Source organism: Saimiri boliviensis, chromosome 4 (genome assembly GCF_048565385.1).
Source record: "Saimiri boliviensis isolate mSaiBol1 chromosome 4, mSaiBol1.pri, whole genome shotgun sequence".
In the NCBI taxonomy this organism is placed as follows: Eukaryota; Metazoa; Chordata; class Mammalia; order Primates; family Cebidae; genus Saimiri; species Saimiri boliviensis.
In genome coordinates, this window is record NC_133452.1 from 64421859 (window position 1) to 64444480 (window position 22622).

Here is a 22622-nt window from a genome sequence, read left to right on the forward strand (position 1 = left end):
AATTCATCTTATAGTGACTGTTACAAAGTCTATTAACACTTATGGGCTCCTATTCACAAACTAAATACAACCAGCAGTAACTTGGCGCTGCAATGGTGCAAAATAAAACTTAGCCAGAATAAAATTAAAAAATTGGCAATATTGGAGGTGGACTGATGCTAATAACATGTTATTTCTTGATCTTTTTTCTTACATTGCACGCTAAACTTCCAAGTTATAAGCAGGTAAAAATCTTTCTAAATCTTTCAAATGCAAAAATACATCCAAGGTCTTCTACTGAAGACTAGAAATCCAAATATGAAAATGTTTTCATTATAGTCTGCTATGTAGCAAATGATTAGCTTGCAGGGCTGAGACTGGTAGTGCATCTTGTTGAGGAATTACATTTATGTTGACATGAGGGTGAGGTCAAGAGATAACTTAATTCACAGACCTGCTGCCCCACCATTAGTAATCCCTGCCAACTGAAGCTTCACACAGACCCTTTTCCCTCAATAGCTAGTAATGGCATTGCGTTTCATTCCTTGGCAAGCCAGTGCTAGTTAGTGATATGCCTGGGGCTATAATGCTGCAATATGCTTGGCTTCAGGGCAGCACAGACAGTAAATGAAGGACACTGGCATCTTTTAAACCGTTTGCCTAGCATAAATACCTGCATACACCAACCCCTCTCCCTGCTTCCCTCTTCCAAACTCCACCTCTGGGCAAAGGGATGCTTCTAAGATTGCTTCGGTGTTCTGTTTTGCTTAAGTTGAAGAGTGCCCATAATTCCTTAAACTAAATACATGATAATTTTAAGAAAATGTTTGGAGACTTTGCTAACTAAAAAGAGATGCTTCATTATTCACAAGTGTTTGCCAGAAACATGCAGTTGTGAATTGCTATTTGTAATACAGATTAAAAGGTTCTGTACCAGAGAATTATCAGCCACCTGTAAGGCTGGAACAACATACAGGTGTGTTATGTATCAACTATGAGGTAGCCTTTTGCTGTAAACAGAATATTTTACCTATGTAAATGAATAATGTGGTCACATCAGTGATATTCACGTATGCAAGGAGTTGAGGGAATCTGCTTTAGAGGAGTTTTCACATGAAATAAAAATAGGATAACTGATATCTGAAATTCAAAAATTTTGATCTATGTCAAACTCAGAGGTAGTTACTATCATCAGCACATAATACTTATATAAAGGTATAAGTTATTTGGTTTGTTTTGAGTAAGCAGGACTGTAGACTAGTCTGTAAAGAAACAACAAAAATATTATATGGTATGTTCCCTGAGCAAAGTTCTTTGTCCTGAGTATGTTATGTAATAGTGATAATATTCTCATATAAAAAATAAACCCCAACTTTCAACTATAAGATAGGTTTGGTATGTGCTCTTAGTAGTTCAGTCTTGTAAGATGCTGAAAAGGATTTCAAATTGCACCCATAAGGACCATAGTTCTCAACTGTTTCTTTTTTTTAAACCATGATTTTAGCTCTGAATTTCTTTTTGTAAACAGGAAATGTCCAATTTTCAAGTCCATAATTTCCTATTTCCATAGGGTGAAGGAACTTTGGTTTGAACTTTCAAAGTGACTTTTATCTATCATGTTTTGCATTTTTACTGTTACCTGCTTTTTATACCTGCTAAAAATTGAGCAATGCTTATCATGTTTTGCATTTTACTGTTAGCCTGCTTATATATGCCTGCTAAAAATTGAGCAATGCCACTTTGATTTGTCTATATACTTTAAATAAAGTTGAAATCCTCACATAAGGCAAGGAAGTACTTCTCTACAGCTATATCACATTCATTATCGTCAAAGGTAAGCTTTGCATCACAGCACACCGATATTTCAGTGTATACCACGCAGATTCTCACAATCACTGTTGTGAAATTCAAGCTGAGTTGTAAAGGACTGGCAACCCAACCTGAGGCATGTTCTTCTTATGGTGGCTTTTGCTGAAACAGCAGCAACTATACACGTCTCCCATGACAGGACAGGCGGGAGAGGAAGTAGAAACTGTTCAGCAGAGTATGTCTCATTTGAGTCATGCTATTTTTGTTTAATTCTCTGAGCTTACACCAACAGGCCCATACATTATAATTATAATCCTTAATGTTACTCCCAATATTAAGCACTATAATGAACATCTGACCTACTTGCAGACGTTTCAGAAATTTGCCCATAACATCTAGAGCCAGGATGACCCCAAAATAATTTTTTTTCATGACTGAAACCTAATGGGACCAATACTATGACTGGGCTCTAGCCACTTTATCACTCTAACTGAGAAGCAACCTGAGAAGATTCTCTCTCTAGCACTGAACGTTCATCCTGTATCCAACATATAGGTTACTTCAGAATAAGCCTTGAAGGTAACTTCCACAGATCAAAGTTACTGTATAAAATAATTCTAGCTCTCTGGTGAGAGGTTTGGCACCTCTGCCCCAGGCTTGTCACTCTTTATGCCTGCCACTAACAATGCACTTTTTCATAGCATTCACAGGTCATATATATTGGGCAATTGTGAACATCCACTTAATTTCCATTCTCAACTCCAGTATTTCATTCATTTCTGTGCTGCTTGTTTGTTTTAGAAACAAGTTAGATAACTCTCCACAAGGAATAAAAACAGCCACCAAAAATATACACCAACAACTGGAGTTCTCTAAGGTCTTCAGTAGTAAGTAAGGAGGGCTCCCTGCTCTAAGCAACGGGCAGAAGATTGACTTAGCCAAGGGAAGCTGCTGTTGCCATACAATCCCTTACAAACCTCACAACATGGAAAAAGTTACAATAAGCTGGTATTAAAATACTACTGAAAACAAGTCACTAAGATTATCATCCCCTTCATTTCTCTTAATAAGCATCTAATTTTACAATCAAACATAGAATTAAAAACAGTGAAATATCAGCACAAATTACACATTCATTGTCTCTTCTGGAGTTATGTATCCCAGAATGAAAAAAGCTTATGGCAGTCAGAGGCATGTGAAGTCAAGGTACTGCCTTCAAAAAGGGGGAAAAAATACCACTTCAGACATTTCAAGAAAAAGAGGCAATCCCAAATTTGGGAAAACTGGATGTCTTAAAAACCTTTAGTACCACATGATTGGCAGCTGTGAGATCTGAAGTATCCTTTGGTTCACACAAAAGGTAACAGTCATGTTTTAATTTTTATATAATAGAAAAGAAGTGGTATATCAAAAAAACTCCAGTGGGTTAATTTAAAAACTATCTATAATGCTTCACTTAGATTTTCAATTATTGGAAACGTCCAATTATATGAGGGAGGGTGTGTGCTTTGATCTATACACAAATATATAAAGATGGAGGCTCTTTATATATGTGTATATATTCCTATATAAAAACCCTCATGTACACACACAGACTCAGGCTCTCTCCCTCTCACACATGCACATAATGATAGACATAGTATCTTATTCTCTGAAGTAACATAAAACATGACACCCTGCTCAAATGTAATTTGCTTAGAGTGATTTGTCTGATTAAAAAATTCACAGTTCCCCAATAGTAGTTAAAATCCTAGGTCAGCTACTGCTTATGAAATACTGTTCCCCTGTACTTTCATGAGGTAGACTTTGCAACCGGGTAAAGGAAAGAACACATGAAGAAGACCTATTATGTCTTCTTCCTTTTTTGAACTGAAGGCCCCTTTTTGCTTTGCTCTTCTGGCGCCGTAGATGACTTCGCGGAGGAAGCTTCTTGAGGTGACCTGCCTGGTCGTTCTGAGATCTCTGCTTTAGCCTCCTGAGAAAATGGTGGTGATGTACAGCCATGCCCGCCTCCCACTTCTCGAGGGAGAGTTGAAGTGCATGGCTGGGATTCTGCTTCCTGTCTTCCCTGAGAACTCGCGGGTGGCTGTGCAACATTTTTATGCGGGCAGTTTGCCACCATGTGCATGATGCTCTGACAGTAATGGCACTTCTTTGGCTGAGGAGGTAGACTACATTCCTTAGCATGATGATCAAGGCCACCACAGTTGTAGCATCTGCAAGCAAAAAGGATGAAAACATCTTAGAAGTAAGCAGCATGTATCCAACATGTTTTCAAATGTGAAAATATACAAACAATGAGATAAACTTATTTTAATGTGCTTTCTTTTTTTTTTTTTGAGACGGAGTTTCGCTCTTGTTACCCAGGCTGGAGTGCAATGGCGCGATCTCGGCTCACCGCAACCTCCGCCTCCTGGGTTCAGGCAATTCTCCTGCCTCAGCCTCCTGAGTAGCTGGGATTACAGGCATGCGCCACCATGCCCAGCTAATTTTTTGTATTTTTAGTAGAGACGGGGTTTCACCATGTTGACCACGTTGGTCTCGATCTCTTGACCTCGTGATCCACCCGCTTCGGCCTCCCAAAGTGCTGGGATTACAGGCTTGAGCCACCGCGCCCGGCCTTAATGTGCCTTCTTAAAAGCATTTATCATTACACTGCTGGTTCAAAGATTATCACCAAAATATTCTGGCAAGGTTAAAACTTAGTTGTGTGAAACACAACTAAACACAGTGAAAAACAAGAATAATAAAACATGAAAGAATACTTAATCACTTCCATAGAGAAATGATTTCTTTAAATTTGACACTATTTGGTCATTTTGAAAGAACAATTTAGCCCACTAGAGGGCAGCGAATATTCAACAATAAAACAGCCAGTTTTAAAAACAAGTGTTCTTAGAAACACAGCTGTTGGCATGATACAAAGTGGCAATTCACTCAGCAACTGGGAAAATTTTAGACCAAATTAAATTTCGTGAGTTTAACACTTCTTTGAATGTTAATTATTTTGACTGTAGAAACCAGCTAAACTGGAAAATGTTTTTCCCTTTGTATAAAATTAAGTAGTACAGTGAAATTTGATGTATTAGAAAGTCAGGATGATATCTGGCAAATTGCCAAATATTTCTAGTGCAATAGACTAAACGACTGAATCAGAACACTGCTGCAAAAAGAAAGTTTCTAAATTCTAAGATTGAATTTATAGAAGTTGATGCCACTTCAATGATGAGGAAAAATTTACTTTCTTCTCATTTTATAAGACATTAGCTTTCTTTTAGGGTGATTTCTTTTAAATTAAAATAAATGCAAATCTATCCATGATATGTGAATGCACATTAGTGACACGCTTTGTACTAGATGTTTGAAAAGTTCAGCTTTCAGCTTGGCAGGGAAAAGCTGGGTGAGAAAATTTTTTCAAAGATATATTTGGTCAGTTTCAGAATTTCTTCTAAAATTTTATATTAAAAATAACAAAAGACCGTATGTGGAAGAAACTAAAAACAATTTACATTTACCAAAGGTTTTAAATGATTGTTAAATATAGAATTTGTATAATGACTTATCTCCCAATGAAATATTTTAAGAACTTTCTATTTTATTTTCCAAATAAATTTATAACTCCGTAAATCTCATTATGAAGCAAAAAGAACAATGGGTTATAATTTTTTTTTTTTTTTGAGATAGAGTGTCACTCTGTTGCTCAGGCTGGAGTGCAGTCATCTCGGTTCACTATAACCTCTGCCTCCTGGGTTCAGGTGATTCTCCTGTCTCAGCCTCCAGAGTAGCTAGGATTACAGGCACGCGCCACCATACCCAGCTAATTTTGTATTTTTGGTAGAGACAGGTTTCACCATGTTGGCCAGGCTGGTCTCAAACTCCTGACCTCAAGTGATCTGCCTGCCTTGGCCTCCCAAAGTGCTGGGATTACAGGCATGAGCCATCACACCTGGCCAGGTCATAATGTTTTAAAAGATAATAACAAAATATGGTAACTGTGAGAAAATTGGTTTAAGACCAGAATGACAACAAAAATGAATTATGATGACTTCTATTTGTATGTGTGTGAGAACATCAAGCTTAGTAACTTACACTACCTTATATTTCAAAGACAAACTACTAATGTACAACCTGCTAAGCAGTACATGTAGGATACTTGGTATTTTATCTTCTGGGATAAATTATAAATAAAGAAGTTTTTAATTGGCAAAAATTAGAGTAACTATTGCTTGCTTCTCCAGTTAGCAGTATTACCTTACATACTTTAGAATAATGAATTCATAAGATGGGTTTTATTCTTTGCAACAATTAGCAATTATTTATCTTAGGACAGACCAAATCATATTTTCAAAAAGGGGGAAAAAAAAACAAGAAATCACATTTTATGGTTAAATTATTCACTGTACAATTACATGCCTTAATATGTTAAAGCATTACAATGCAGATTTAATATTGTTTCAGTCATATGTTCTAAGAAAGTGTAAGATTAAATAATAGATATTGGCTAATGCTTAAAATTTAGGTTCTCAAAATAACAACATGCAAAAATGGCATATTTGAAAAATATAACCACATTACTTATAATAATATATTTTCCCACACAGTTCTCCTCTACAATGGGTAAGTGAATTCTTAAATTAAATTTGCCCATCTCTGAAGTGTCTTATTTTGAATTAAACTCACTTCCTTGAGGATAACTCCCACTTAGGAGCTCATTTTCAAAGAGAGAGAAAATAGGTTAAAGGCTTCAGTAATAGGGCTGGCTCTCCTGCAGACACATCAATTTCATCAGTCACTGTGGTATGCACTACGTTATCCAATTCAGGGAACCATTTTGCCCACTCATTGACCAAGAGACTGATGTCAGTATTCTACTTTCACAAATGGGATCTTCTATTACATCTATCTGTGCATTTACCATTATATTTGGCCTATAAAATTGTTTTTAAGGATGCTATATAATTTCGGTTTCCTTACATTTTGATCTGCAGAGTTAATTCACCCTCCCTTGGCTTTTCCGTTATGTGCGATCATTAGGCTAGACTGTCTTCCACACTGAAAAGATTTGCATTTAGTGTATATGTGCTTATCCTTAAAAGGGGGAGGAATGTATTTATATTCTCTTCTATTTAATCATTCAGTGTCAATCACTCTTACTAAGAGTACAGATCACTCTCCATTATGAAACCCCTTCTTTCCCAAGGGACTGACACCAAAATAGAAATGTTCAGCTACCTTGCAGCTCACAAATTATACCACAACTATATACTCCATACAAGCCACATCCGGTTTTAGTCCCCTTTGTTCACCCTCACTTTTCCACATCAGTTTGCTTTTGTAGTTTGAATGAATTTTACATTGCGATGTGAGCATAAAAATGGCATGTGCGTCCATGTTTAGCTACATGCTTAAGAAGCACAAGGACATAGTCTCGCACAAGCGTAAGACTATACAAAGAAAACTATACTCATACTTTTTTATATATCCCCACAGTCTAACATAAAAAATAGAATTATTCACGTTAAGTACTTTATTAAATGCTGAACCAATGGCACAAAGGATATTTTCTCATGCATTACAAATAAAGATAAAATAGGCTGTGCACAGTGGCTCACGCCTGTAATCCCAGCACTTTTGGGAGGCCAAGGTGAGCAGATCACTTTAGGTCAGGAGTTTGAGACCGGCCTGGTCAACATGGCAAAACCCCGTCTCTACTAAAAATACAAAAAATTAGCCAGGCATGATGCACGCCTGTAGTTCCAGCTACTTAGAAAGCTGGGGCAGGAGAATTGCTTGAAACCAGGGAGGCGGAGGTTGCAGTGAGCCGAAATTGCTCCACTGCACTCCAGCCTGGGCAACAGGGTTAGACTTTGTCTCAAAAAACAAATAAAGATAAAATAAACATGTTCAGTTTAATCTTAGGTTATCAAGCTCTCCATAAAATCACTTTATAAATACTGTAATTCTAATGAGCTAGCACATTCTACAAGAATTATTTTTTATTTAAGGAGTGTTTAAAGATAGAAGATAAATAACAAATCAAAGTCAATTTTTTGAAAGATTATCAAAACAAGATTAAAAATTTAAGATTTTAAATGAAAGAATGGCAACAATAGATAGAATAGAGGCACTTATAATGGCCAAATAAAAACAAATTGTTTAGGCCTTTAGAACCATTTAATTATATTCTGGAATAATTACATGAGTTTTTATAAATCAAGTTCAAACACCTCACTAGCTAATAAATTAATCGAAACATATCCAAATTTTTGAGAATTTCATTAAAAAATGAAAACTCTGATTCAGAAATCAGAATTTAGATCTGCTGTGACCATTAAAAATATTTGCATTTTTTGATCCGAACAACTGAATAAGCAGATTATATTTTCAAATGACACCAGCAATAATGGAACTGAGCACAGCTGACAACCACTATGTTAAAATATAGACATTAATTTTTAAATGATATTTCAATGGGGTAAATGAAAATATTAACCAATTATATATTCTCTCTTGATCTGGAGAATGATTAAAAAAATTAAGAAGAGGGGCGATACCACAGAGGAAGAAGCAAATTTGCTTGTCTAAAAGTTCAATGGAAAAAAATGTACCAGAGTTCTTCTCAGGACTTGAACATTCTAACTTAGTAAGAATTTGTATGTAAACTCATATGCACAGTTTGAGGGTCTGATGGGGGCGTTAAGTATAATAATGATAGTGATGTGTAAGCTTCTGAGAGGAAAGAATTGTTGAAAGTATGTTAGGCAGTATCAGGGATAGAGAAAAGAGTGGTAAAAGAAGTGCAAGCTTTGGGCAGTAACAAGGTACTAATATAGAAATGGAGTACGTAAAAATCTCTGGGAAAAACAGATGAAAAAAAGGGATTAATAACTTCCAAATGGGAGGCAGAGGGGCTAAAGAAAAAGTCACAGATTGAAAAACATTTCAGGAGCTGAACTGGAGAAAAAAATAACTGATTCTTTGCAGAGATTATCATTTTAAACCTTGGTACAGTTCAACTAAAATCTAGAAATGACACAAATAACATTCTTCAGCTCTATTATTTTTTATTCTAGTATGTTTTAACACTTGTTATCTAATCAAAATTGTATGCCAATCAACTCAACACATGGAAGTGCTGGATCCCAGCCAGCTGGTAGCTTGGAGGTGGGTGGGTAAAAAGGTTATTAGAGAACGCAAGAGAGCTGACAAGCAAAGGATCCAGAGCGTAGGTTTTTATGGAAGCAATATGCCTATCCTGTACCTCCTAAAGGTAAGAGGGGCAGATCCTGGAACCAACCTTCCAGAAGAAGATTCCATTTTGTTCTGACTGATTCTACACAATCTAAATAAACATTTGAGTATAGTTTACTCACTCCACAGGACCCGCCCCAAAATACCAAGAGAGAAGTTAGGAAACTTGGCGGAGTCACAGAGCTAGTAAGTCTCTTTAATAGTATACATGTCTTCTGACCTCTATCAACCTATACTTTAATGAATTTGTTTCTTTTATTTCATTCTTCTCATACCAAATTCATAAGACTGTAGGCCAGTTAAACAGTAACAATTTTAGTAAAGTTAATTTTTAATTAAGTATGTTTTTCATACTTAAATATTTTATATATTGTTTCTAAGTACAGTGGTAAAAATACTGAGTTTTCAAAAACAGTTGGTGATACTGATGATTTACGTTCTTTTAAAAGGTTTCCTAGGTAATAAATACACATTTAACACCAGAAAGTTTTCATTTGGATCTTCTGGAATATAGAAGCCAGCATCATGTTATTACCTTAATTCATGCTAAAAACAAAATACTCTATATACAGAAGGACTAAACATACTTTTAACAATCAAAATGGTAATAACAGAAATAATAAATAGGTTCAATTCATTGAGAGTTTACTAAATTCCAGACACTGTGCTAAAGGTTTTTAATGTGTTATATAATTTAATCCTCCCTCAAACCCTATGAATTGGGTACTACAATATCTAAATTGTATTGATGAAGAAAATTAGAGATTACCTAGAAGAGAATTTTAATTAAAAACAGTTAAATTTCACTTCCATTTTGATTACATAAAAATTTTATACCCAAAAATATTGATGTAATTTTATTATATGTAAGTCTAAAAAAATCTAGGATCTTGAATTGAAAACACGAATACACACACACACACACACACACACACACACACACACACACATACTCACACACGATCTGAAGTAGATTTTTCTTGAGATTGTGTTGCTGGGGAGGTCAGTGTCTTTCCTTGAGGATCCCACCTATAAAACAAAAGGCTGGGAATAGTCCAGTCCAGATTTTTTTCACTGCCAAGGCTGGATTTTCTTTTTGTCTCTTCTATACTTTACACGTGTTGAAAAACTTGGTCTAAAAAATTTGTGAATACTTTTCCATTCTCTTTAATCTTATGTAAATTGGAATTTTAAGCTGACATGCTATATGATCAGTGCTATCAAACTGACTCAATAAAATTCCAGTCAAAAGAGAAAAGATGGAAATTTTAGTTAGCCCATGAAATCATACTGCAATATGATTTATTTAGGCTCTGATATGTTACAATCAGATTCTATTGGTTGGAGTGAATGTAAATTGAGACTGCCTCTTATTTGACAGCATATTTGAAAATATTAATACATATACTCTCTGACCTAGTAACTCTCACTCTAGGAATCTGCCCTACAGGAATATTCACTGATAAGCACAATGAATCAGGTACTAAGATATTAACAAGAGCACTGTCCATACTGGTAAAAAGTTAGAAAAATTAAATAGTAAGTTTAATTTTATTTATAAATTTTTAAAAAGCATTATTGTATTATGCTTATAATCTTATAATCAAAGAGTACTTATAATCAAACCCAGAGAGTCTGGCTAGAGTCCACGCTCTTTAACAGGAAGAGCTTTACCACTAAGCTATAAACATGTTAAAATGAAAAATAAATTAAAGCCATGTATACCAAAAAACATTTTACAGCTATAAAATAAATAACATTTTTTTAAATTGAGGTAAATTTATATGTATTGACCTGGAAAGATCTCCAAGACAAATTGTTAAGTAAAAAAAAGCAAGCCACAGCATAATACATAAGTACAGTATAATCACATTTATGTTTCAACGACTAGACGTGATTATAAGCAATTGTGTGCATTTTTTTTTTTTTTTTTTTTTTTGAGACGGAGTTTCGCTCTTGTTACCCAGGCTGGAGTGCAATGGCACCATCTCGGCTCACCGCAACCTCCGCCTCCTGGGTTCAGGCAATTCTCCTGCCTCAGCCTCCTGAGCAGCTGGGATTACAGGCACACGCCACCATGCCCAGCTGATTTTTTTGTATTTTTAGTAGAGACGGGGTTTTCACCATGTCGACCAGGATGGTCTCGAACTCTCGACCTCGTGATCCACCCGCCTCGGCCTCCCAAAGTGCTGGGATTACAGGCTTGAGCCACCGTGCCCGGCCAATTGTGTGCATTTTTAAATGCATGTAAAAACTGGCCGAGTGTGGTGGCTCATGCCTGTATTCTCAGCACTCTGGGAGCCCTAGGCCAGCAGACTACGAGGTCAGGAGCTTAAAGACCAGCCTGGCCAACAGTGAAACCCCAACTCTACTAAAAATATGTAACATAGCCAGGGGTGGTGGTGCACGCCTATAATCTCAGCTACTTGGGAGGCTGAGTCAGGAGAATCACTTGAACCTAGGAGGCAGAGGTTGCAGTGAACTGAGATCACACCACTGCACTCCAGCCTGGGTAACAGAGAAAGACTCCATCTCAAAAATACATACACACGTACATACATACATGAAAGCAAGTAAAAACCACTCAGAGGACAGACAGTGAACTGACAAATCAAGAGTGGTTATATCTAGGGAAAACAATACGGTGAAGTGACGTTTCTTTTTTCTTTTCTTTTTTTTTTTTGAGACAAGGTCTAACCTCCGTTGCTCAGGCTGGAGTACAGTGGTGTGATAACCGCTCACTGCAGCCTGGACCCTCCCAAACTCAATCATTCTCTACCTCAGACTCCTTAGTAGCTGAGACTATAGTGAGTGTGTATGTGCGTGTGCATGTGCGTGTGGTTTTATTGGTAAAGCTAGTTTTGCCATGTTGCCCAGGCTGGTGTCTAACTCCTGAGCTCAAGTGGTCCCTCCCATGTTGGTCTCCCAATGTGCTAGGATTATAGGCATTAGCCACCATGCCTGGTTGGCATTTTACTTTTACTCTATACATTTTTGTATAGTTTCTTTTTAAATAAAAAGAACTGATATATTATTTGTGTAAATAAAAAAGAAAAGGAGCAATTATAAAACTCCATTTCCTTTTTGTAATTTGACCCTCACTATTATTGTTAGTCATCTGACAGTGAGCCTGTCTGCCAGTGACTCAGAATCATTTTGGAAGCCTTCAAAAAATCCTGATGCCCAGGTCCTACTCCAGACTATTTAAATCAGAATCTTTGAGGATGAAGCTCTAAGCATCAGTACTGTTTTGAAGTTTCCCAGGAGATGGTGATGTGTAGCTACTTGAGAACTATAGCAGTTAACAAACCCAAGTGTTACACTGACAATCTTATCACTATATTTAACACTATAAGGAATGTGGTTCAAAAGAGAATATATCTCTCAAAACAGTTTTCAACAGGTTATTCACTCATGCCTCAGAAAGGAAAAGAGGGGAGGGATTGAAGGAAGGAAGAAAGAAGGGCAAGAGAAGGAAAGAAGGGAGTAAGAGAGGGAGGGAAGAAGTGTGTGTATGTATCTTATTTCCTTATTGAGAATGGCTCCTTGAAATTTCTTGTTGTAATGGCAGAAAAGTCCCTCAACCTATAATTTATCATCACTGATCCCTGGAAGGCACACACTGCAAATCTACCGAGTTTAACTTCAGATGTAGTTTCTCTGTTCAATTTAAAATTTGTCAATCAGGGACAGGATCAATGTGTACCCTGTGTCATCAAAATGGATAACTAACAGCCTTTTTTTTTTTTTTTTTTTTTTTTTTTTTTGAGACAGGGTCTTGCTCTGTTGCCCAGGCTGGACTGCAGTGGCACTATCAGGGCTCAGTAACCCTTACTAGCTGGATCTACAGGTGCCTGCCAACATGCTTGGCTAATTTTTTTTTTAAGTTTTTTTGTAGAGACAGGATGTCTCTTTGTTACCCAGTCTGGTGTTGAACTCCTGGGCTCAAGTGATCCTCCCACCTTGGTTCCCCAAAGTGTTGGGATTAGAGGTGTGCCACTGCACCTGGCCAATTTACAGCTCTTTAATCAATAGCTACTTTCCCTAAATTTCACCATCATTACAAATTAATATTTACTGATTTCCCATAACTCTTTTAATTCTCCATCTTCTATTGCCTACATTTAAAATAATTCTGAACAGCATATAAATGTTTAGTATGGACATGCTCTTGCAAACATTTCTCCTCATGGCCAAATTCTGTTGGCTTCTTATTTTTTTTTTTTTTTTGACAGAGTCTCACTCTGTCACCCAGGTTAGAGTGCAGTGGGGTCATCTCGGCTCACTGCAACCTCCACCTCCTGGGTTCAAGTGATTCTCATGCCTTAGCCTCTTGGGTAGCTGTGATTACAGGTGTGCACCACCATGCCCAGCTAATTTTTTACATTTTTAGTAGAGTCAAGGTTTTGCTACATTGGCCAGGCTGGTCTCACATTCCTGGCCTCAAGTGATCTGCCTGCCTCAGCCTCCCAGAAGTGCTGGGATTACAGGTGTAAGCCACCACGCCCAGTCTCTGTTATCATTTAAATAGAAAATTACTTTCTTAACAATATAAACAGAATAACAAGCTGTTTTTTATAAAACTTATTAGGTATATAATTTTAAAAAACTATATATAATATCTAAACTACACTGTGCTTAAAAGAATGCCATTAATAAAGTAACTCTGCTTACTCTGTTTTCCATACCTAAAGAAAAGGAAGTCCGTAATAGATAGTATTGAAACCTGTTTAATCAGACCAACCTATGGGTAGGTGCTCAATATTATTAAATAAAAAGCAAAATTCAGTCAGTATAATTGTTATTTGGTTCTTTCTGTTGCATAATAAATCGTGTACGTTTTGATGGCTCTGTATTGTCTAATACTATTCAGCGTAATAAACAGGGATCATCAGCCTGTGGGGACATGGAAGCAAAGTAAATTCAAACTCTGAAAAGCTGGCAGTGGAAATGAATACTCAGTATCTCCCTTAAAGCTCAGTTTTCAGACCAACTAAACTGATTTTTTAAAATTTAATTTGATTTTATTTTTTGAGATGGGAGTTTCACTCTTTTTGCCCAGGCTGGAGTGCAATGGCGTGATCTCAGCTCATCACAACCTCCGCCACCGGGGTTCAAGTGATTCTCCTGCCTCAGCCTCTCGAGTAGCTGGGATTACAGGCATATGCCTCCACGCCAGGATCACTTTTTGAATTTCTAGTAGAGATGGAGTTTCTCCATGTTGGTCAGGCTGGTCTCAAACTCCTGACCTCAGGTGATCCACCTGCCTTGGCCTCCCAAAGTGCTGGGATTACAGGCATGAGCCCCTAAGCCCAGTCTTTTTTTTTTTTTTTTTTTTAAATTTATCAACTACTGTTCTAACCTCTTTTATCATCTGATTATATGATGAGAAATTAACAAAACTGTCTGCAAGTGGATTCAACTGCTTGTAATACTCATTTAATCATTTTTATAAAATCAAATGAAAACCAAATGGACAAAAAAGCATTTAAGAATATTATGTGCACAACTTTGTATTAGATGCCAATGAAAGGTATGTGAATAGTTAGCTAGATAGTTAAGATTTACACATTTTATCTCATTTAATGTCTTCTTTTGACTGGTTTTTAGATTGTCTTAGGTTTATTAGCTTTTGGACACTTTCTCTGATTAATGCCATCAACTACCTCGTAACATCAATGAAAATGCATCAAAGTATACTGAAAACCAGCTAAAATACAGTAATAGCTCTATTCACAAACCTTCCATCGTCTTATAAAAACAAGATAAGATGAAAATGTGGAGGATGGGTATGTAATGAATGGTGGTCCAGGTCACTAAGAAATGGGGATGGAACATGTAGCAGTTTTAAAAACAAGCAAGACATGGAAGGGGAGAGAAATCACTGGAGGCAATGGGGGCAAAGGGAACATTTTTCATATAAGGGTTCTTCAATCAGGGTTAGTTATAAGCCAGACATTTTTATATATCATTCCATTATGTTTAAAAGTACTTGGTAGATGCTGTGGCAAATCAATGGAACAGTAATTATTTGTTGAGAGTTTCTACTTTGTACTATAACTTGAGAAGGAGCATAATAATGAATTCTAGGTCATAAGTTAAAACTTTATTTCAAATAGAAATGTTATCTCAAATGACAAACAACATCCCAGACAGATAATCTGTTCTGGCTAATGGAAAAGTTAAAAAAAAAAAGAGAGAGAGAAGATGTACTCAAACACAGATAACTTCATGTTTTCCAATTTCTTGGGAGTAAAAGCAGTTTGTTATGAAATAGGACCCAATCTCACATGCAGTGGGCACTCGGCCAGGGCTGCTTTCAGAACCCAAGACAACTAAGGAGGAGTGTCCAGTTCAAGAGTAACACACACACATATACGCAAGTAAACAAAAGCCACATGCATTTTTGCAGTTGTAGTGTTGTAACTATCCTAACTGCAGGCTTCAATCCATCCTTGTTGGAAGCAAGTTCAGTTTATTGACTATATTTGGTCTTACTAACCTTTAAGTTAAAGTTTTTTAAAAAGTTAGTACTAATGTCAATTATGAAAGAAAGGGAAGACATTCAATGTTTAACTTACCTTGAAATGGTTAAAATTAGGTGCTTGCTTAGATGGAAGAATCAGATTATAATATTTAGTCTGAAAATGTTTGTTCATTTGTTATAGCAGCCTTGCCAAAAACTTAAAACCACCACGGCTGCTTGCCTTTTTCACCAGACTATTTCAAATTCACCAGTGTCAGAGGTGTGACATCTGCTGTAAATAAGCATCAGCTCAGCCTGAAACAATACAATTCCACTAGAGCTTTGTGTCAGCTCATGGGTTTTTTTCTTGCCCATCGCATGATTTCTTTTTAGGCTTTAGTTCTGCAGCCAACATTCTTTTTATCTATAAATATGACACTATTTTGTAAGTCATTCTAAAGTTGCATCATTCTCCTATATATATATTGAAAATTTCTTTACTATTAGGACATTTGACCAGAGCACAAGAAATTTTAAAAGAATCTCATCATGATTACCTGATAAGTGAGGCAATAATTTGTTATCTAGAGAAGCAGATGTAAATGTCCAAACAGTATGTGAAAGAATTTAAACACCATATTAAAAGTATCTTAGGTATACAAAATTAAGGACTGCAAAATAGTGAATAGTGTACATTTTATCACATACACTTTTCCATTAAAACACAGAAGGAAAAGAGAACATGAAGAATTCCAAAGGAAAGAAAGATATATAGAATTCAAGAATCAATTTTGGTGGCATGACTGATGTACTGTACACAGAAGAAGAATAGATAACAGCTTCAGATTTATACTGGTTGCTTGCAAGCCAGAGGCAAAAGGGTGCTAGATTAAACAATGTTACTCTAGTTTTAGCAAAGTAAGTATCTTCTTGGTTACTAAAAACTTTGAAGTCATCTATGACTGAGTTACCTTTGATGCAAATAATAATGCTGGCAGAATCTGAGTTTTTATAAAGACAGAATGTTAAAACACCTTCCTATTGCTGTATGACTGACTTACTACTGAATTACTAGTACTTACTACTAACTACTGAATTATTTTTTGAGACAGGGTCTTGCTCTGTCACCCAGACTGGAGTGCAATGGCACTATCGTAGCTCACTACAGCCTGGAGTTCCTGGGTTCAAGCAATCCTCTCACCTCAGCCTTCCAAGTAGCTGGGACTACAGGTGTGCGCCACCATGCCTTAACAAATTTTTTTATTTTTAGTAGAGATGAGGTCTCACTTAGGTTGCCTAGGCTGTTCTCAAACTTCTGGGCTCAAGTGATTCACCTAACTTGAATTCCCAAAGTGCTGGGATTACAGGTATGAGCCACCCCACCCCCAACCCCCTGAATTATTACATTACTGAAATAGTAAGAAATATTCATAATCTTTCCATTTTGACAATGTTTACATGAATAGCGTTAAAATATTTATAGAGGATCAATGGTCTTAGAGCACAGGGCCTGGTATGATTTAACCAAAATATGTTCTCAGGAAAAATTCATGTGCAAATTCATATGTTCTCAGTAAAAATTCATGTCTCAACAGCTACATGGCAATCAGAAGGAGTTAAGTTTGATGAAGGAGTTAGTTTGATGAAGTCACCAAGGAAAGGCTTCTAATGATCGGTAAGTTTGATCTCCCATGCCAGCACCAGCTACCGCTGAGGAAAATGATGAAGTATAAATGAGAAGTAAATGACCTCTCTCCATTTCTCCCTCTAGCCCAATTATTTCTTCCAGTGATAGACTATATATTGCCCTTTGCCAAAAGCAGAAGTTCCTCAATTGTTCACTATGTATGTAAGTAAAAATTGAAAAAGGAAAACTGCTACCATGTTCAGATAACCTCTGTAAACTGTGATACTATCTTCTCTTGTTTGTGTCTTGTTTTTAAAATTAGGGCTCAAGATAAAGTCTTGTATGGTGTTCTTGGCCTCATGGCTACTTCCTTTCCTCTTCCTTGCTGACTGAGGGTGCCCTTCATGTCATAATCTCTTTATGACTAAAGCCTGATGGTCAAGCTGCTAAGACATCCCTACAGATTTTTTCTCTGATCACTGATCCCTTAAGGGATCTTGTCTCCCTGTTTGAACACTTCAAGGCTGTGACCCTGTGAATACAAGGCCACCAGGTAAAATCTGAAGGTAAGTATGGGAAAAGCAGTTCTATCCCCAGATAGAACCGGATTGTTTATATAAGTCCTAATACTCTTAGTAACTTCTAATCATTAGGGCTAGATTCTACATAGTAACAGATTTATTTGCACATATTCTGAAAGCCAAAAAATGGCTTTGTCATGAGGACAATTCCTTAAGTATTTGAATTATAAGTTTTCATCTCCTCTGGTCACCCTCTAGATTTGGCTGGAGGAAGTTTCCATCAAGAACTAGGCTTATTCTCTTAGTGGAACAAGACAAAAAAAGCCACTAAATTTTTTTTTCCCTAGATTTTTCTTTAAAAAATATTGAAAGATACCCTAACAGGTATGGTAAAGGGAAGTAAATTTGTTTGGACAATACTTGAGCCTCTTATTTAAAAGATATATTTCAGAAAATAAACATTTAAAAATACGACAGCTACAAATGGCAAAATGTTGTTTAACACTCTGAATGCAAAGTTCTGTTTATGTGTTTGACATGTAATTTGAATGACTGCAATATATGTGTGGGGGAAAGCTGTGCTTCAATGGAAAATTTCTGGAGCATGACTTTTGGATTATCTGATTCTGATTCTAGGAGGGTTATTTGAAAGCTCTTTGCATGACTGATAACTGATAGAAATACAAAATCATTTTTCTCTAAAGAGGGGCAAATTCTATCCTGGAGGGTGGAGAGTCAACTGATTTCCCTTCCCCACTGTGGAAGAAATAATTTTGCTTCATTTGCATATTCATGTCAACATACCTGATCTACAAATATGTCTGTCCTTTGATTCTCCTTTGAACAAGTTGCAACATTTGGTTCTCTCACTTAACTGGGTTAAATAAATTCTTTAACACTTGTTCATTTGATATTTGCATAAAAATCATAAAGCAAATTTTCTGAAAATTAACCTTTAACATACAGTAAACATGTACCACAGAGCCATGACATGAGATGCAAGAAACATTTATAAGCACTTTTAAGCACATAGACTTCTAGAAAGAAGACAAATAACCAAATAGCTTTAACACTCAGTTATTGGACCTAATTTTAGTTTTTTTGTTTCTTGTCAGTGATTTTGTTTTTCCTATATCTTGAAACATTTTGATCTTTCATAGTTTTTGGACTTATTTCCAACTACATTAAAAGATAAAATAATAAGAATATAATTACTGTTTTAACTATATTTAATAAGACATATTAAAAAATAAAATTCTGAAAAAAAATTTTAAGGCTGATCCTCTCTATGTTGCTTAGGCTAGATTGCAGGGGTTATTCACAGGCATGACTGAAGAAAGGTGCAGCCTCAAACACCTGGCCTTGAATGATCCTCTCAAGTAGACACATGTGCCACTGTGCCCAGCAAGGGATGACAGAGAAATAAATCATCGCTATTTCGTTATCTTTCAGTTTTCTTTTATTTTTTCTCTTTCTTTTTCTTTTTTGTTCTCATTCTGTTGGCCAGGCTGGAGTGCAGTGGTGCAATCTTGGTTCACTGCAACCTCCACCTCCTGGGTTCAAGTGATTCTCATGCCTCAGCATCCTGAGTAGCTGGGACTACAGGTGTGTGCCACCATGCCCAGCTAATTTCTGTATTTTAGTAGAGATGGCCATGCTGGCCAGGCTGGTCTGGAACTCCTGACCTCAAATGATCTGCCTGCCTCAGCCTTCCAAAGTTCTGGAGTTACAGGCATGAGCCACTGTGCCCAGCCTGTCCTTAAATTTTCTTATTGCATTGTTTTAAGTATTGCCTGATCTTCCAGTAACGTACCAAAGATATTGGAAGAGTGTTTTTTATAGTCTTTTTCTTTTTAACCTTTCATTGAACACAGCTGAGAATTCAGAAATTTTCATTTCTGTCCATAATAGCAGAGAGAAGATAAATGAGAGCATAACTACAAAAACACAGCTAGCAGTACTCTAGACTCGAATGATGACAATTTAATTGTATAAATTAAATCTCAGAGTATAAGCCTTTATATAAGACAAAAAAAAATAAATATTCACTAAATCAATGAGTAGACAATATTATTTCTAAGGACAAAAAGGAAATTTGTTATCCAGTTAGTCATTCTACGGGATGTCATCATGCAGTATTTTTGGACAAAAATTTTTGCTAAAAGTACATGTGACAGTATTTTCCCTTTTATGAAGTTTGGATGAGGAAATTTACCCAAGAAACTGTATATAAAAATATGGTCCATAAGTAGACAAATGCTTAAGGCACCGACTGAAAGGAAACAGAATAGAAATTTTAAAAATCAATTGAATTGATCATTCTATCAATGTCTAAAAATAAAATTTTTTTTTTTTTTTTTTTTGAGACGGAGTTTCACTCTTGTTACCCAGGCTGGAGTGCAATGGCGCGATCTCGGCTCACCGCAACCTCTGCCTCCTGGGTTCAGGCAATTCTCCTGCCTCAGCCTCCTGAGTAGCTGGGATTACAGGCACGTGCCACCATGCCCAGCTAATTTTTTGTATTTTTAGTAGAGACAGGGTTTCACCATGTTGACCGGGATGGTCTCGATCTCTCAACCTCATGATCCACCCGCCTCGGCCTCCCAAAGTGCTGGGATTACAAGCTTGAGCCACCGCGCCTGGCCAATAAAAATGTTTTTGTAGGCTAAAGGGAATGATTACCTTCTAACAAAATTATAAGCCATGAAAACTTTCCAAAGTATTTAATTTTGAGGATGTAAATACAAGAAGCACTACGAGCAATAAGCTGGAAACTTTTAGAAATGTATTTGAAATCTGAATCAGTATTTACAAAATAGGTGTGTTCCGGGATCATCCATGCACAATTACCTGCATTCAATGGAAATCATCCATTATGAAAATGAGTATCCTCATACCAGAAAGACATGCAAGAAAAAACTGAGTTTGTTACATTCTTACTAATTTCCAATGCAGTTTTTAAACCAGGTTTTGACTTATATTTTTGTAAATTATTAGTAGTATCACTTTAAAATATATTCTAAAACAGTCCATTGGCCTCAAATGATAACTGTTGATGATAACTGTTTTTCCTAGTATTATGATAGCTAATAAAATGTAGACTTTGCTAAGTGCTGTAAGATAGAAAGTGTTATGCCTTTTCAAATTTTTTTTTTGTTTTTGACATAATCAAAAACAAAACAAAATAATGACACAATCATAATTACTGAGAGCATGAGGGATGACTTTGTAAAGGGGATAGCCTGGCTGCAACAAGCTACCTAAAAGTTATTTTAAATTGTGTAAGGTTTAGGCCAACTTTGAGAACACTGCCTCAGAGTCAGCCCTGCATCTAAAATAAATAAATACACAAAAATAAAAAATAAAAATGAGTAAGGTTTAAAGACAAGCAGAGATGGGAAAGAAAATATGCCAGGCAAATAAATGGCCTGAGTATAAGACTGAAGTGCAAAAGCAGAGGATGTGTTTAGGAAGGCAAGTTGGCTGGTTTGGAAAATAAAATAGAAACCAAGACTACTGAGCAGAATATTAGATATATTTTACAATTTAGTATTTTTTAAACTTTGATCTTACGATAGAAAAAAAAAAACTAAGTTTCAAAGTTTATATACACATTGTTCATGACCTCAAATCTAATATAAAAAGGGAATCCAGGGTTTCAGTCTGTAACTCAGGTGGTGGTCCATGATAAAACCACCTAATCTCTCTAGGTTTCCTCATCTATAAGCAAGCTTCATACTTCAATAATTCATTTTTAAAGAAGAACATAATTTCCACTTACTTCATTTGGTTGTTGTTGGTCTTTAATGAGATAATATTTTTAAATGTTTTGTTAACTATAAAGCTCCATATAAAAATGGTAAGTGAAATGTCTCCACTAGTGGTAAGACAATTCATGGTATATGAACTGAAGCCCCCATCAACTGGGAAGTGCGGGAAGCGAGAGCAAAAATAAATAACAGAAGAAGCTTAAAATATTTTTCTCTTTACAAGAATGGTAAGAGACCAAACAACCTAATAATGATACTATACGTATGTTATGGATGCTCTATAATTTATTTCTATTTTCCATTCCTTGTCTACTGAGATTTTCTTTACCATCTCCTACTCTTCCATTTTAATGAGATATTAGTAAATTAATTTGCTTTGTTGCAGATGCCATGCATTTCTTCCTGTATGTAGCTCACTGTCTAGATATTTAATATTTTTCTGCTTTATCCCTTGTAATCCCTAAAAATCAAATTGTGGGGTAACTTAGTTTATATGAATTCTATCAGAAAATTTGCAGATAAAGAAAATGATAACATATCTATCTTTCTGTAGTATAGCCTTAAGTACTGGGGATTTGCTGACTATTCCTATATTCTAGGAACTATTCTTTCATCTGGTTTTCAGAATATTAAATTGATTTTCTTTCTACCTTACTGATATTATTTTCCTATCTTGTTCTCAGTACCTTTCTAGAACTTTCAAGATCTAGACTTACATTTGTCCACTAACTCCCCTTTGAAAAATTAATCAATTTCCTATATACAAACTACTTTCTTTAGTCTGATCACTCACAAATTACTCCCACTTTTATGTCTTCTTGTAATCTCAAACTCAACTCACCTCTTCAAGGTCATTTAGACCCACCCCTAGTTTCCAAATCTCTTCCAGTAAGTTCTACATTTATCACTGAATTCATAGTGTTTACTGGTATAATACTAGGTTGGTTCAAAGAAATGGAAAAGGTACTATTGAAAAAGTCACTATATTTTGGTCTTTAAAACAGCATGCTTACTGAAAGTCAACTCTCTTAAACCCATGAAGTCATCTCAGCTTTCTCTCTATTTGGGAGTGGATTCTTGATCTCTGGCTTTCATGCTGGAGACGTCACAGATAGGTCAGTATAACTGACACTTCAGGTACATCTTTCAGCCTATTTGTCCCACTCAATTACCAACCAGTGTGACCATATTTATGTTAC

At 36.1% G+C, this 22622-nt stretch overlaps 1 protein-coding gene across 1 annotated transcript in view; it reads right to left on the reverse strand.

Annotated features, from left to right (window-relative positions):
- Window positions 1-22622, reverse strand: part of LIN28B (lin-28 homolog B) — a 96118-nt gene continuing 73496 nt past the window's right edge. Inside the window, exon 3 of the mRNA XM_003935921.3 lies at window positions 1-4004. Within this exon, the coding sequence (XP_003935970.2) occupies window positions 3635-4004 (370 nt within the window). The 3' untranslated portion in view covers window positions 1-3634. The remainder of the gene's footprint in view (window positions 4005-22622) is intronic.